At 37.1% G+C, this 15,857-nt stretch overlaps 3 protein-coding genes across 7 annotated transcripts; all 3 read right to left on the bottom strand.

Annotated features, from left to right (window-relative positions):
• Positions 1–410: 410 nt before the first annotated feature.
• On the bottom strand, positions 411–5,534 carry LOC135609940 (vacuolar protein sorting-associated protein 32 homolog 2-like). 3 transcript variants are annotated; one of them, XM_065103767.1, is made up of 8 exons: positions 5,250–5,528; positions 4,932–5,071; positions 4,326–4,425; positions 2,329–2,414; positions 2,146–2,237; positions 1,790–1,898; positions 1,516–1,711; positions 411–660 (listed from the first exon to the last, which is right to left on the bottom strand). In XM_065103767.1, the coding sequence occupies exons 1-7, from the start codon at positions 5,482–5,484 to the stop codon at positions 1,520–1,522; spliced, it is 954 nt and encodes a 317-aa protein (XP_064959839.1). In that variant the 5' UTR covers positions 5,485–5,528; the 3' UTR covers positions 411–660; positions 1,516–1,519. The 3 variants fall into 3 exon arrangements, with proteins under 3 accessions (XP_064959839.1, XP_064959841.1, XP_064959840.1); XM_065103769.1 differs by having other exon boundaries at positions 4,932–5,166; positions 5,250–5,373; XM_065103768.1 differs by lacking the exon at positions 1,790–1,898 and having other exon boundaries at positions 5,250–5,534.
• A 1,449-nt stretch (positions 5,535–6,983) lies between these two features.
• On the bottom strand, positions 6,984–9,727 carry LOC103981331 (protein phosphatase 1 regulatory inhibitor subunit PPP1R8 homolog). Of its 3 annotated transcripts, XM_009398026.3 has the most exons (4): positions 9,590–9,644; positions 9,296–9,396; positions 8,571–9,217; positions 6,984–8,241 (listed from the first exon to the last, which is right to left on the bottom strand). In XM_009398026.3, exons 3-4 carry the CDS (start codon positions 9,023–9,025, stop codon positions 7,428–7,430), a joined length of 1,269 nt encoding a protein of 422 aa, XP_009396301.2. In that variant the 5' UTR covers positions 9,026–9,217; positions 9,296–9,396; positions 9,590–9,644; the 3' UTR covers positions 6,984–7,427. The 3 variants fall into 3 exon arrangements, with proteins under 3 accessions (XP_009396301.2, XP_009396300.2, XP_009396302.2); XM_009398025.3 differs by lacking the exon at positions 9,296–9,396 and having other exon boundaries at positions 9,590–9,727; XM_009398027.3 differs by lacking the exon at positions 9,296–9,396 and having other exon boundaries at positions 8,571–9,064; positions 9,590–9,718.
• Positions 9,728–10,665: 938 nt separating this feature from the next.
• Positions 10,666–15,395, bottom strand: LOC103981330 (U-box domain-containing protein 4). The gene is made up of 2 exons (XM_009398023.3): positions 14,898–15,395; positions 10,666–11,734 (listed from the first exon to the last, which is right to left on the bottom strand). Exons 1-2 carry the CDS (start codon positions 15,260–15,262, stop codon positions 10,936–10,938), a joined length of 1,164 nt encoding a protein of 387 aa, XP_009396298.2. The 5' UTR covers positions 15,263–15,395; the 3' UTR covers positions 10,666–10,935.
• Between the last annotated feature and the right edge of the window lie 462 nt (positions 15,396–15,857).

Genomic DNA, 15,857 nt, shown 5'->3' with positions numbered 1-15,857 from the left:
AATATCAAGATATCAAAAATTTGTAGGAAAACTCATGAGGTCGAATTATTCGAGAAAAACACCTTAGAGTAAGTAGTTCGCAAGCCTTAATCATCAGATATGCATTTGATAAAGATGATAAATCTTAAAAAATAAATTAAATCTCATCGATTTTCATATATCGAATTAATAAAAAGAGTTTGATCTATCTTGTCTTTGAAAATAAAGCTATGTTTACAAATCAAAGCTGATCAGACATGACCCAAACAGGCCGAATCCAATAGGTTGGTGGTATTGACAGTATCATCCCCAAAATGAACATTTGCCTGTAAGTTAGAAGGTTCCAAATGCCTTATCTTACATGTCAATCTTCATCGAAGAACTGTTACCTCTGAAAATTCCAAAGACATTTCCTCAGGTGAAAATTAGGATATGATAAATGTGCATCAATATATGATAGGGTAAAATCAACTAACAACTGTTTACAAGATTGGACACCGCAATAAACCATAAAAGAAGGATAGGAAGCTTCTCTTTCTTCCCATTATCAGCTAAAACATATGCACAGTGAAGACCACAATCTATCAAGTCAGAGCATCTCCGACAACACTACCATTGAGTAATCGAATCCTTTTTTAGACAATTTGAATGCACATTCTCTAGGCAGCACAGATTTCAGGCCTGCAAAATAGCAAAACCAACATGAATGTCAAATCACTTGATAGTGAGAAATGATATAGGAGGAAAATATAACGTGATTTTTCAATCTAAAGAGTGTTAATTGAAGTTCCTAGATCAAGAAACTTCTTTAGACATAAAAGGAAGCAGTAGGAAGAGAGCAATTAATTGCAGCAGAACATAAACTTTACACAACAAAAAAGAAATATTCCAACAAATGTAGTTTTCTCGTCTCCTACTTTTTGTTAAAGGAAAACAGACAAGCATATATATTAAACCATGAAGGTTGGTAAGTATAGCATGTAACAGTATATGTCTTTCATATTTCACATCAGTTACCACAGGCAACATACACATATTAAAACATGATTTCAGAATCAGAAGCTTTAAAGATTAGTGGTACAGTTTCTAATTGCATGCCAAATTTGGCACTGCAAATGCAATAGTGGTAGCCATAATAACCGAAGAGTGCATGCCCGTAATAAGATACACTTAAGATTGCTATCAGAGATAAATTGACTGGCAATGTATGTGTATATATATAAACATGTTTATACTAACAACTGAAATCCATAATCAAGTCTAATGAACAAAAGTCTGGATTCTGTGTACCATTTCGCAAACTAGTTTCCAGACCAATATGTGGCACATAAACTGAAGCAAGCAAATTAAGTACAGTATACAAAGGGAAACTAAGACGAAGGCAAAGGACAACAGATATTACTCTATTTCATGATTCAACAAGAATTTTTACCAGAAAACATTGGATAGACCAGTTAAATTAAACAATGGTATCATCATGAACTGCAAAATCTATTTGTCGCCACGCAAGTGTAATAAATAAAAAACGAAAAATACCTCACTACATGGCCATCTCAGATTGGAGTGCTGCAAGTTCATCTTCTTCAGATGTATTTTTGTGTGGCATAGGCTGAGTGGGAAGTTTAACAGAAGGATCCTGGACTGGTGGAGCAGGTGCAGCTGTAGCTGGTTTAAGCAGTTCTTCCTCCAGCTCAGCACCCTCCAATTCTTCAAGTTCTGCTTCCAATTCATCCTGAAATTTCATAATAGTGTCTATCAACATGCAGCGAGAGACACAAAAGAAATTGGAAATTGTTTCAATAGTGAATACTTCATCAAAATCAGCTGCCACTCCAAGAGACAACGCTTCCTGAATTTGTTTCATGTTCTCAGTTTGCTCATTAATTTCATCCATTGTCTTGTCGACATCATCAATGTTGCTTTACCAAAAAGACAACATAAATTAGCTCTATATATCTCTTCTTAGAAGTAACATATATGAAGAGCACAACAAGAAATGATCAAATTAAACACAATTCAAGAATGTTACGTAACCATCATCATGATTTTTTCTTTTATTTTTACAGTTCATATAGTTAAATAGCAGAAACTTCTTTATATAGCCCTAACAGCAAAGACAAAACATGTAAGAGGATATATTCCAGGAAAACATCTTTATACACTCACGTTTCTTTCTGTATAGTCTTCATAGCTGCTGCTCCAATTCTCAGTGCATCAATAGTCTCTGTTGTGGCTTTTGCACCTTCCAACATTATAATCTGAGAAATAAACAACCCCCAAAGAATAATATAAACTTGATTATGAATGATAATTGCAGGAAATATCATATAAAAAAGTTAAAAATAAAACCTGATCATGAATCCGCAACTGGAAATTCCCAAGCTGTTCGACTTGTTGTTCGTGAAGTCTTTTCCTTTTCAAGCATTGTATAGCAGCTGCAATGGTGAAAAATAAAAATCATCATACTTACAAACAGATGACTATTCTAATCAAATTTGTCAGCTAAAGAAAAAACAACAATACATCATCAATACATCCTAAATTTAAAAATATTAAAAATCAACAACTTTCAAATGTTGATGATATAGTACATCCTTCATATGCAACAGCGATTTCAATAGGCGCTCGGGCGCTCGCCTAGGCGCTCGGCCGAGGCGAGGCGAGGCCCGAGCACCTCACTTCATGTCCAAGCGCCTCGCTTCAAAAAGACGCCGCTTAGGCACTCGCCCGAGCCTAGGCGCCGGGCGCTTCGGGCGAGCGCCCGGGTTAAACCAAGCGATCGAACCAGTGTTTTACGTCTGGTTCGGTCTCCAATGCTTTAGTTGGTTCAATCGAACCAAGTAAATCACCGATATCAAGCTCCCTCTCGTGATTTCCCCGACTTCCCTAACCCTAACACCCACGATTTTGCCGCTAAGATTTCTTCTCTGCTGTCGCTGCTCTCTATTGCCGCTGCCACTCTTGTTGCTCGCAGCTACTGTCGCTACTCGCCGCTGCCATAATCATCGCTCACCGCTGTTGTCGTCGCTCGTCGCTCCCGCTGCCGCTCGTAGCTCCCGCTCCCACTCCCGCTCCCGCTGTCGCTCACTGCTCCCACTCCCCGCTCCCGCTACCGCTGTCGCCTGCTACCTAGCGTTGCCTCAACAACCTCGGTCTTCTCACACTCTTCTCAATATACTGTTAACAGTATATTAACAGTATACTGCTAACTATATACTAATAATAATATTTTTATTTATTAGATTAATAATATATTATTTTGATTTTAATACTATTAATTTTTATTTATTTAAAATTATTGTTAAGTTTCAGAATAAATGACAAGTGTACAAAGCAACTCAATAGATTTGATGTAAAATTTTATTGTTTTGATTTTTAAGACTTTTTATTAATATGACATTTTGATTTTGTACCTGATTTTCTTAATTTAATAGCATATTTTTTTATTTAAATAATTATATTAATTATATTATATATTTTTATATTTTAGTGCCTCATTTCGTTTGAGCGAGTGCTTGGGCGAGCGCCTAGTGCCTCGAGCATTTTTGGACCTTGGCGTCTTTTAGTACTTAACACTTTTTAAATCACTGATATGTAATATCTGAAAGAATATGAATTAGCTTACATCAAGATTCCACTGAATGGAAATGCTCCATTTTAATCACCTTGATTAAAGTGACATGGGAACTGGGATGAAATTACTAAATTGAATCTGAAGGGTTAATGCAATGTTTGAGGTGAATAGATGGATGCAGATTCACCCAACATATTCGCCGACTTCTAGTCATGTAGATCTTTTATCTCTTCATCATCTCAATAAATGAAAATGAGAATTTCTTATTAGTATTATCAACAAATTTCAACTGAAAGAAAGTATTGAATCAATTAAAAACAAGAACGAAAGCTATGAGGCAAGATGATGACTCCAAAAGTTCAAAGCTTGGTCTGCATGTATTCCCAGAAAGCTTTTTTTTTTTTAACTAACAATAAGAAAATAGATACCACAACATGGAAATTGAAACTAAAGGCAAAAAAAAAAAAAAAAAATCAAATGGTAACTAGTTCAATGTCCATAAATTGAGTACTGAAACCAAGTTATGAACTTTATAACTAGTAGCCATGCAAAACAGATAAGAATCAGTCTGTAAAATTGAACTATCTATACGTGTATCCTGGTAGAGGAACTTATGAAACAATGTTTTGTTCTTTTAGTAAAATTTTTATCACAGATTTCTAGTTTTATTCTATTTGTGACAGAATCTACTGAATAATACCATCAGAGAATAGAGACTGCTAATATGAGATAATTCTTGAGGGAATTTCTGATAGCTGATTACAACACCCACCTCTCTTGTTATTTGCTTTGGTGAACTCCTTGGCTTTCTCTATCTCCGCAGCCACCTTTTTCATCAGAGCTTGTTCCTTTTTCTCTAACATAGCAAGTGTCTGAATTATCCACAAAGACGTCATGAATCAGGCTGACTACAATAACTTCTTTACAAGTTGCACTAAAAATGGACATAAAGCAAAGACATTAAGCAGATATATTTCATCCAGAATTTGATAGACAGATATCATGCACACGCATCAGAGAATGAATAACCCGGGCAAGTTTTGTGCTTCTCAGCAAGAATATCATGTCAACGTGTGTGATGTGAAAGCATAATATCCCAATACCTAAAATTACAAAGACCAAACCAAGTTGATGACCAAAATATACTACCCAGGGTTTATCTCAACGTCGTCTATCTACAAAAATCTGCCTAGAAATTACATCCCACAATGCTGGCATGCTCTCGAGAGCAAGTCTTCGTTCGATGGTAACTTGCTCCTTTGCAACCTGGGAGATCAAACCCTCCCAACCCCCCCGTATGGCATGCCATGATGAAACCTCTCTCAAAATTAATGTTCGACAACGATGACAATTTTCAATCAAACAAGACCAAGCGTACCTCATAGAGTTTATCCATCGTAGACAAGTCATATGCATTTTCGTTGGGCTTCCCAAACAGCCGGCTAAACATTGTGCACCTCCTCGCAATAATCTCAACATGCAAAAGGCCCACTTTTGCAGCTTTAGCCCTCGAATTCCCTGCCTCAAACCAAACCCTAGACGGTTAATTGCTGCAAGATCTCTCTTTGATCGATGTAAGAGACAACATACAAAAGATGTCTTCCGCCGATCAACTGAAATCGAACAAAATAGCGAAAAAAATTAAGAAGTAAAAGATTGCCTTTGATCTCAGAAGTTGGAAAGATCAAAACCCGACCTACGTGAAGAGAAGACGAGGTAGATGGATCGATCCTGTTGCGTTGAGGATTTCCGCGAGCGATATCGGAACGATCGATCGCGTTTCTTGTCGAGTGGGGAAGATAGAGGGAAAGACTAAAGTCACTCAGAAATCCAAAGATTGTGCGCCGATTCAAGAGATAATGAGACGTATATAGGAAGCGAAAGTGATCCCGTTTCGAAGTGAGAGTATCAACAACTAACGCGGCTAGCATTTAAACTGGGCTGATAATTACCCTATTAAAAAAATAATAAGTTGATAATATATGATTATTGATTATATCATTATATTTCTTAACCAAAAATTATATTAAATATTTGTGCTGTAAAAGATTAAATTATATATAAAAAAGGACCATCTTTTACAAATATCAAAGGAATTTGGCTACCATATTGGCGTAAGCACTTCTTAAGTTGGTATATTAATATATCACTAACAAAAAAAAAAAAAGGAAGCTTATATTTAATTTTCATGATAATTTTCTTACAATCATATAAATAACAATTGTTTATATGGACATATCTTAAAGTCCTTATATTATCCAGAATCTTTCAGTGTTGGATTGTTTCAATCATCCCCACCCTTTCCTAAGCTAAAAGATTGTGAAATCCCAACAAATCATTGACTTTTCTTCTCAATGATAATTGATAGAATATTAAAAAAATTTACTTGTCTTGTCTTTAATTCAAATTGACTATCTAAGAACTGGAATCCATCCTCAATTTGCACCCATTTCTATTGCAAATCCAACTTCTGTACTTATTTTAGAATTTTTAGATACATCTAAAATTCAACCAACAGGAATAGATAAAGATTTTTATGCTCATATATGTTAAAGATTTTGTTTACATCATCACAAATCTCAGAAAGTTAGTAAGAAAACATTTAATGTATTTATAAGTTTTAATATCTTCTCTCATGTGCAAATAGGTTTAAATTTGAGCTTTAAGGAAACTCAAGTAAATAGTACAAGTCCAATAGAAGAAATGAGTGAAACAGATTCAATGAACAATGCAATATGACTTGGAACTGGAAGTACATATGCCACTTGAAGATTGGTCAACAAATGAAGTGCTACTCATGTAATCTTTCTTCATGCTTCTTAAACTAGAAGCAATACATCATTAGCAAAACCCATAAAGTGAGCAGCTGGGAGTTCATTGTATGGTGACAAGTGCAGGAAACTCAAAAAGCCATCTAGATTCAAGATCTTCAGCTTGTACTATTACTCACACCACATGTATTATATAATATATTCTATCCCATCCTTTTGAAATGTTCAGCAACTCTATAATGAATCACCTATCACAATCAGAATTACATCTCATGGTGGTTTACAGTACAAACATACACCTTGGGATCTATGAGTAATTTATCAACCAATGAGGTATCTTGTTTAACCATATTTCAAGCTGGTTCATATGCTATCAGAAATATGGTGGCACGAAATAACAAATATTTATGATAGATAAACAGGAAAGTAACAATCCTAATCTCCAAGAGTATGATCTACAAATTATATAGTGTCCTATAAAGAGCATGGCAATAGCTTAAAGCTATGAAAATAAGATATAAGTTCTGGATTCAATCTTCTGAACAAGGAGCTAAATACAAAAAACCATATGATAAATTAGTTTGTTTCTTGTAAATGTTCAACAAAACAACATGAAAAAGGCAATGCTCCAAAGAAATAATAAAAAGTGCAACACCAAAGAACACAATGGAAGAGCTCAATATTGAAGGTATAAATTATACAAAAGCCTGAGACAATGTACCTCGATTTTGAATAAGAACTAAAAAGTTTTCCAATAGACAATAGCTAGAACGGCTTGTATGAAAAATACTGGGAACGCGTGTGACCATAGAGTACAATACAAATTATCAAATCATAAAGATTTCTCAGATAGAGCATTGAACAATCTTTGCAACAAAATTATAGATGAGCAACAGAAGATCATGGATTTTCATGCATCGTCCAAGTCACAAAACAGATGAGCACTGTCATACGCTCAACATTTCTTCCCATCTCAGGTAATACTTGCAAGCCCATCAACTTTTCAAAGACTAGGATGAACAGAATTTTCAAGAGGAAAACATGCTAAAAATTAAGCATCAGGCTAGCATGGAAGAGAATTTCCATTGAGCCATCATACATCATCAAGAGTCACCAAAGAGATCATCACTATCATCAGCTGAACTAGCATTTTCTTTTTCACCAGCAGAGCTAAGAGGCTTTTCCTCAACACCTTTTGTTGATCCTACCTGTCCATCTGATCTGTATGCCCAAGAAGAACCCACCTTACCAGAAAGTGCATCTCCATACAAATCATCATAAATCCCACTCTTTGGAGTGCTTTTCACTTTGTTCAATATATACTGCAGCTTATCGGTGACACCTCTGGGAGACGCACCCTCGTCATTTTGAGCTATCTGTTCCTTACCTTTTGGTATAACAGTAACTTGTACAAGAGATTCATACTTCCCAACAAGACTCCCTTCTTTTACACCAATAGGACCTGGCTCAGTTTCTACATCTGCACCATCAGATACCCCAACTACTTCAACCAGCTCTCCACCAACCTGATCTATAAATGCTACTCTATTTTTCCTACTTCTCTTGGATGGTCTGCCTTGGTGCTGTCTCTCATCCGTTCCACTTAAAGCACTCCTTGAAGGACTTTTTGACTTGGAAGAAAGATCCAACTTGCTAACGCCATAACGATTCAATATCGTATTGTATGCCACAACAGCATCTTCATCAGTGGGGTCTGGAGGGGATGGTAGATCAACTCCTGCTGGAAGTGCAGGGGTAGGAAAGAGAGCAGCAGTGTTTTTTCTTAATATGTAACTTCTTGTTGATGCAGCAAATCGTAGAGATTGACCAACCTCAAGTTCAACAGGGTTATCCTTGGTAAGCCTCTCATTTGCAACGAATGTACCATGCACTGACCCTAAATCAATTACATATATGCTGCAGGGACAAAGTATAAAAGTCTGGATTAGTTCCAAGCGTAGAAGGACAACAACAAATGTAGACTAGGACAAAATTCAAAGACAAATCATTCCATATTAAAAGCTTTCAATAACTCACTCTCTTAAATTTTTAAATAAGAGAATTACATAATATGGAATCAACAAATACAAAGTAACAAATATTCAAAAAATCATAAGATTTAAACTGCAATAATAAAACTAGACAATCTCAAAGCATATACTTCATTGTGCTTTCAATCTATTGGCCAACAGAGCAAAGCAAAAGATGACAACAAATCTAACAACTAATAAGAACATAGATCTAACCTTCCATTTTTATGAGGAACTACTGCAGCATGTTGGCGTGACACAGATTGGTGATCAAGCACAAAATCACATGTTGGGATTTGCCGCCCAAAAATATGCCTCCGCTTCTCTAAATTAATCTGATCAATGACTTCTCCATCCTTCACAACCTCAAGATAATAAATGCCAGAACGGGGCTCTATTGCCCAGTCAGGAGGCTGCCAAGATGATTGCCCACCACCTATCTGTGTGGTATGTGCAACCGGAACCACTGCTTCAGGTCCAGTGGACTTTGAGGCGACATGCTGTTGATGCTGAACATAGTTAACGCTGGAATCCTGTGGCGTCTGGAATGGCTGAGCAAAATTGTGGGTTGCTTTAGGAGCCGAAGCGGATCTGGACGATGAATTTAAGGTGACAGAAAAAGGCTCCAAAGATTGTGCTTTCTTAAACCTATCGAGACCTCCTCTATACATATCTTTAATCCTCTTTTTTTCTCTTTTTCTCTCTTTGGCCTACATGAAACCCATCAAAGATGCAATCTTCTATGCCGAAACAAAGCAAGCTTAAGGTCAATCCACATAAATTCTCTCCGGAACGTACAAACCACAAACTACATAGCTCGTATGGACATACAATAAAGCCCTAAGTAGAATAGCAGAAACCAGCTGTTCCATGAAACGAACGATAATATTAGAAACCAATGGTATAAACATAGCAGCGACACCATTTAGTCGAGTACAAACCGGGAAAAAAATTCATGAAGCGAACAAAGAATCAGCTTTCTTTCAGTAAATCAAAACCCTCCAACCCCGTGAAATCATTCCTACTCAGGCGCAACGACGATCTACACTCGATTAAAGGCGAAAAGGAATTAAATATAAAAGATTTATAGGTTAAACCCTATACACACAGAATGAGAAGACATCAAGCAACGCAACAAGGACATCATCCGACGGCAATCGAATCAAACTAGTAAATATAAATCAAATCTACAATTCCGAATCCAACGATAATTAGATCGCGAGAATAAGGGTCACCTCGTAGAGATCAAGAGCAATATCCGATTTAGGGTTTCTCCCGTGACGAGAAGCAAGGCGCACGGCGCACGGCGCACGGCGCTGAGAGAAGGAGAAGAGCTGAGATAGCAGAAGGAATGGCGATATCGTCGTGATGCAAAAGAGGGCAAATTATTCGGGCACTCACCGAAGACCCCAACTCCGCATCATATCTGTTACAAAGGTGGGCCCTCTTGTCAAAGTGATCCCAAGCCACTGGTAACGCGACGGGTTAGTCCTTGCAAGGGTCGCGTTGGGTTGACTCCCAAAACCTAGCAGTGTGAATAATCTTTTTTTACTAAACTATTTCAGAAAAAGATTTACTAAATATTTTTAATAATATCATAAAATACTATAATGTAATTTAAAAATACTAAATATAAAAAATACTATAACATCATGTTTTTATTTTTAATAATATTAAAAAAATACTATGACATAATATGAAAATATTATGATATAATATAAATATACTACGTTATATTTTTTTAATATTACTGAAAACATTATAATGCACTATAAAAATATTATAACTAGAATGATCGTCCTGAAAAAAATAGGAAAAGAGAGAAAAGAAAATACGCGATTGAGGGTATTTCAGGTATTAGAAAAATAAGAAACATTATTCGAAAATTTTGGAAATGGGGGCACTTCTTGGAAAAAAAATCAAATAAGGGATTTTTTTTTTTTTGTAGAGTTCGCCCGATTAAAATTCAAGTATGAATTAAAAAAATCACTTTATTGTACACAAAATTCATATAATGTGCAATTATATATCCATTCAAAGTTAAGGCAGTATGTTTTAGATAATATAACCATTCAAATTACAATATATAGGTTGGAAATTTATTAGTAGACTGACTGTTGCATATGTATACATAAAATTATGTTATGAAACTAATTATGATTAGACTAACAAACATTCAGACTGTCACAAAGTCTCCTCTTGTAACAATACTGTCACAAGTTGGAGAAGGTAGATTAAATAGTCAATAATTAGTAACACAACATCTCAATCAACAAGTCATAAATTTCTAATCTGAATTTTCGAACACATATTTCGACAAAATTTTCCGAAAATGATTTATAATGCAGAAGATCCATTGTTGCAAAAGAAATCATAGCACAGCACTTTTAGCAAGTCAGCTAAAAGTCATTTTAGGAGCAACACATATGTACATAGGAAGGGAGAAAGAAAAAGGAAAAAAAAAGAAAAAAATGCATGGTGTGGATTCACTTCAACACACAACAATTTTACACTTGATGCCAACAAATCCTAGACTTCTAGCTTTAATATGTAAACCCGATATGCAAAAAGGCATTTCAAGTTAGCGACATCTTTTAGGCTGAAGCTTGGTGATGGTAAGTTCCCTATCTCGTCGGACCATATCCTCCATTATCCTCTTTGCTGTTGCTGCAGCTTTGACTGGGCCGTCAACACGAGTAGCAATGTCAAAAGCTAAAATCTCCAGGTCTTTCGATGCTACTTTCTTCTTCTTGGAATCATCCCTAAGCAGATCCAAGATATTATGAGCCTTCTCCCGGGCCTTCTTTGTGCCTTCTGCCGTTAACAGCATAAGTCCTGGAATTGGACCTTCTTTGAGGATAAGCTCCCTATACTTCTCCCGGCAACTATTGCACAAAGAAAGCAATACTCCGACAGCATATTCTGCACTCAGCAATGAACCCTCTTCAATGGTCTCTACCAGTGACAAAATCCCTCCATCGAATTCTGAGATCAAGTTCCTTCCTTCTTCAGTTCTAGACAGGATTTCCAAGAGACCAGTCGCTTTTTCAGCAAACTTGGAGTATCTCTTGCAGTCCTTTAAAAGGGCGAGAAGAGGTTTAGCTGCTTCTGAGGGCAGAATAAAATTGGAACTATCTTCACAAGAAGAAAGATTATAGAGGGCTGTGACGGCATCAACCCTTCCTTGGATACTTCCCGAAATGAGGATTTCAACAAGAAGGGGCACTGCTCCAGAGGTAGCAATAGTGGGTTTATTTGGTGTTGAAGCTGACAGTGTCAGCACTGCTGCGGTGGCTAACTCTCTTAGGCTATTCTTCCCAGATCTGAGGAGCTCTACTAAATGGGGCACAGCACCACTCTTCACTATCTTATCCTTATTTCTGAGGCAGAAAAGAAAATGTTAGTAGAAATCCATAGTCCAACGAATGATAGAACCAACAAACAAACAACATGGCAGACAAGATCAGGATGCTTAATTATAACATCCGATTTCAACGAGTGTATTCGAACAATTGTAACACCTTGGAGCATTTATGTTAAAAAAAGGACAAAAGTCCGGAAGTGTCCAAAATTTGTAATTATAGATGTCGATAGAAATTAAATATATTGACCAAAGTAACTATAACTAATTACTACGGGTCAGAAAAGTATCAATAATAATATAAAGTAATAAAAAGTAACACTAGTGGCATCCACACTTTTCCCACTAATTCCACCAGCAGGGCTAATTTCAGTTGTTGATAGCAAAACTATAAGCATCTATGCTAATAATATTTTGAACAAGAAGCAGAAAATATGATGTAAGTCTTTTGCAGAAAAAAAAAAGACCATTCAGGATTAAACATTCCATTTTAAATAGATAAGCATCCAAAACATTACTTTGTAAATTTCTTCTTGTCACAAATAGTTCTACTGGATAATGGAAAATAAGAAATAAAAAAAATCCATATGACCTAACAAACTTTTAACAGAGAAAAAAAAATAAAGTTAGTGTTCTTCAACAATAAGAGAAACATTTGTTTTGTAACAAGAAGATGATCAACAAGAGAAGCATATGGCATCTCTCAGCCCCAATGCATATGCACATATATCTTAGGCTCAAAACCACCGCCACAAGACTCAACATTGAGTCAACGTAAAGTCGATGTAGAGTCAACATACATAATCATACGCTTAGAAATAGAGGTGGTTTCTATTAAATAAAAAATGCAAATTATTAAAGCCACTATTTTAGAAAATAATTACAAATATCACAAAAAAATATCCAAAATTTGTTCACTTATAACCTTGAAGATAACACCTCTATGGTCCCAACACTTCTTTAATCATCATGCAGGTTAAGTGTCGAATAATGTGATGATACATATGTGTGTGTGTGTGAAGAAAGCAACCACAAGGTTTTGAATAATCCCAAGACATCTTCTTTGTTATCACACCCTTGTTTCCTTATAAGGTTAAAAGGCTACCCTCCATCCCCCACTTTCATCTCCTTATACCCTTTCTCTCTGTTTGGCATGATAATGACTGATGAACATCACAACAGTGGTGTCAAACATCAAATCCGATGATTGCAAACAATGATAAAATGCAATAATGACACTGATTCCTTTGTTTCACGATAACAGTCATAGCTTGTCTTTCCTCTTCCACTTCGCTCTTCTTCTTCTCTCCTATGGCTACCACTTATGATAGACTTTGGGTTCCTTCCATCTTTTTCTTTTGAATCTATCAAATTGATTAAAAATTGGTTAAAATCAACTAACTCCAATTGAGTTCAACCAATTCAAATAGATACTAGCCATTTGTACTAAAGGCTAGAAATTGGCCAAAATTGTGTTGACATTGAACGATACGGTAGAAATCAGCTCATCTAAGATTATGGCTGTAAACACACCACATCTTGTTGTAGGCATCTTGTCAAGGCCAAATGAAGATCATACTCAACCTGTCTAAGAATTTAAAGTGTAAAGATCAGTTGCCAAGACCGAATCTTGCTTTTAAGAATTCCTTCTTGTCTTTCATTTATGATATCATTTGCAGTGATTTGAGAAGTAAATTTCATATTGGAGGAAGCTACCCACTTGGGAGAATCTCAGATACAAGTGGAAACAATAAACCTTTCTTACTACCTCACATGCTCTTGTAAGTTCTACTTGCTTCTTCTTCATCTCTCTTTCAATTTCCAGCCATTCCATCCTTAGCATCAGATATGAATGTTAGATCTGCAGTTATTCTGTGCAGAATAACATCCCAAGGATCTTTATCATAAAACCACCAACCATCAACGCAAGACAGATGCTCATATGAGTAAGAACACCTACATATCTCTTTCACCACAGACTCAGTTACCTTTATATTTACTTCAAAATACACATTAGGCACAAAACATTTTTGTCCAAACGAACACTAAAACAATGAAATTCATCTCTTTTAATCTCTCCAATCATGTAATTCTGAAGCTCAAGATCAGCATCATGGCCCCATAATAAAACCTACAATCTCTATCCCAAATCCATATATCAAAAACATTATCATCTAGTTAGAAAAGGTTAAATGTTTCGACAAAATTTCTAAGCTTCATGGTTTCATCCAAGCACTTTTATCTTCAACTGGCCGTCTACTCATATGTACTTCTGAGATAGATATTGTGCTCTGTAGCAAAGCTTGTATATTCTCCTCTAAATTCTATCCTTATTTAGGTGAACTTGGAGGTATTGTTTCTTAAATGCATGAGCCTAATTGCAACAAGATAAGACTCGGCCATATCTTGCCTAAACCTGAGTTAGGATCTGGCCAGGACTGAAGTCTGGTAGGAAGCCACATGTAATGATAAAAATTTTGTCACAGCCTTAGCAGAGACCTCTCGATCTAAATTGTAGTCATGATCAGCACCATCTTGACGGGGAAGAATTAGGCAACAAGCATCAGTTGTTGTTCACATTTAATACCAACACACAGCTCCTAAAATCATTTTTCACTCATTAAGTCATTCTTCCAAGAGAACAAGATTCTCGATATTTGCAATATCATATTATAAGCAACAAACTTTACAAAATTTCTCCCAAAAATAGAAGTTATAACTTAATGGAAACAATTACCATCGATGTATCTGAATATGGGATGCGAACCAACTCAAACAGAAATATGATTTTAGCAGAAACGCATGCTCTCAATATATCAAAATCTGAAGAATCATTCACAGATTCAATGGACTAAGTTCAATTTCCATTTGAACATAATACAAACTCAAGATTTAGCATTTCTATCTGTCCTTCCAATTCAACTTGATACTGTATTATATTCTGAGTCCCCTTACAGAAAAGAGAACAGTTTTTAAACACTACAAACAACAGATACCACTAGTTTGAATTATTGCAAATTGAATTCAGCAAAGAATGAAAGAAAAAAATGGTATCAGGAAATTCACAGTTAAATTACAGACAATTATACATCCAAATCAGGAAGGAGCTCATTTCAGGCAATAAAGTATCGAGCAGATGCCAACGAAGAGGGGCAGCAGGCAGAGCAGATCAGCGAACTCACCCCTCGTTGCGGACGGCGATGTTGAGGATCGCTAGGAGGGCGGCCTCCCGGGCGTCGTGGTCCGGGGAGGGGAGCATGGCGATGAGGGGCTGGACGACGGGGGCGACGGCGAAGGCGGAGCGAGACTTGGCCGAGGCCCGGGCGAGCTTGCGCACCTCCCGCGCGGCCTGGACCCGCGTCGACATGTCGCCGCCGGAGAGCCTCCGGGCTAGGTCCTGCACCAGGACCTGCTTCTTGAGGTCCCCCCGCCACCGCTCCTCACCGCCGGGGTTAGGATTACGGCTCGGGCTAGGGCTAGGACCGGGGCTGGGGCTGGGGCTCGGATCCGGATTCGGAGCGGGACTAGGTTTAGGGTTCTGGCACATCTCTTTCTCCCCTCCCCCTCCCCCTCTCCCTCTCCTCTCCTCTCCTCTCTATCTTGTACTCTCTTGATTTCTACTTGATCGAGCAGCAGCGGCGGCGGCGGCGGCTGCGTGGTGGGTTGTACGTGCCGGCAGTAATTTATTTACGGCTACTACTACGGATTAATTAAATGAAATTAAATAGGATCAAAAACATGCGCTACTGTTCCCTTTATATAATTTAATTCTTCCCATTTCTAAAGGTTGAAGATGGCATGTCAACATCCACATTACGGCTTCCGAGATTGGATGAGCGTCGGGGTTGGGTAATTCCTAACTTTGTTTTAGTTATAATTTATCTTCTAAGAGACATTCTGAGGATCAACACGTCAATCGCCTCTATCGTCGAAAACTTCATCTCTCTAACATCATCGTTTTCACTTTTGTTCCTAACCATTCGCTTCAATATCATTCCTTACCCACCGAGCACACCCACCCGCCGTTTGTCAAAATGCCAATCAGAAAATGCCGTCTCGTGACCGCATCGAATCCCCCTCACCATCGAGGCATACATGCACCGAGGTTTCTTAAGCAGTGTCGTAGATGGTAAATGTCAGAA

Source organism: Musa acuminata, chromosome BXJ2-4, assembly GCF_036884655.1.
Source record: "Musa acuminata AAA Group cultivar baxijiao chromosome BXJ2-4, Cavendish_Baxijiao_AAA, whole genome shotgun sequence".
Taxonomy (NCBI): domain Eukaryota; kingdom Viridiplantae; phylum Streptophyta; class Magnoliopsida; order Zingiberales; family Musaceae; genus Musa; species Musa acuminata.
This window is presented reverse-complemented; position numbering and strand designations above follow the sequence as displayed.

Excerpts from the sequence above, each read along its gene's own strand:
- LOC135609940 (XM_065103767.1), bottom strand. The coding sequence starts at position 5,484 with ATGCTAGCCGCGTTAGTTGTTGATACTCTCACTTCGAAACGGGATCAC. Across the intron at positions 4,426-4,931 it reads CGATGGATAAACTCTATGAG|ACACTTGCTATGTTAGAGAA; the intron begins GTACGCTTGGTC and ends TGGATAATTCAG. Across the intron at positions 1,899-2,145 it reads AAGACTATACAGAAAGAAAC|CAACATTGATGATGTCGACA; the intron begins GTGAGTGTATAA and ends TTTTTGGTAAAG.
- LOC103981331 (XM_009398025.3), bottom strand. The coding sequence starts at position 9,025 with ATGTATAGAGGAGGTCTCGATAGGTTTAAGAAAGCACAATCTTTGGAG. Across the intron at positions 8,242-8,570 it reads GTTCCTCATAAAAATGGAAG|CATATATGTAATTGATTTAG; the intron begins GTTAGATCTATG and ends TTGTCCCTGCAG.
- LOC103981330 (XM_009398023.3), bottom strand. The coding sequence starts at position 15,262 with ATGTGCCAGAACCCTAAACCTAGTCCCGCTCCGAATCCGGATCCGAGC. Across the intron at positions 11,735-14,897 it reads ATCGCCGTCCGCAACGAGGG|AAATAAGGATAAGATAGTGA; the intron begins GTGAGTTCGCTG and ends TTTCTGCCTCAG.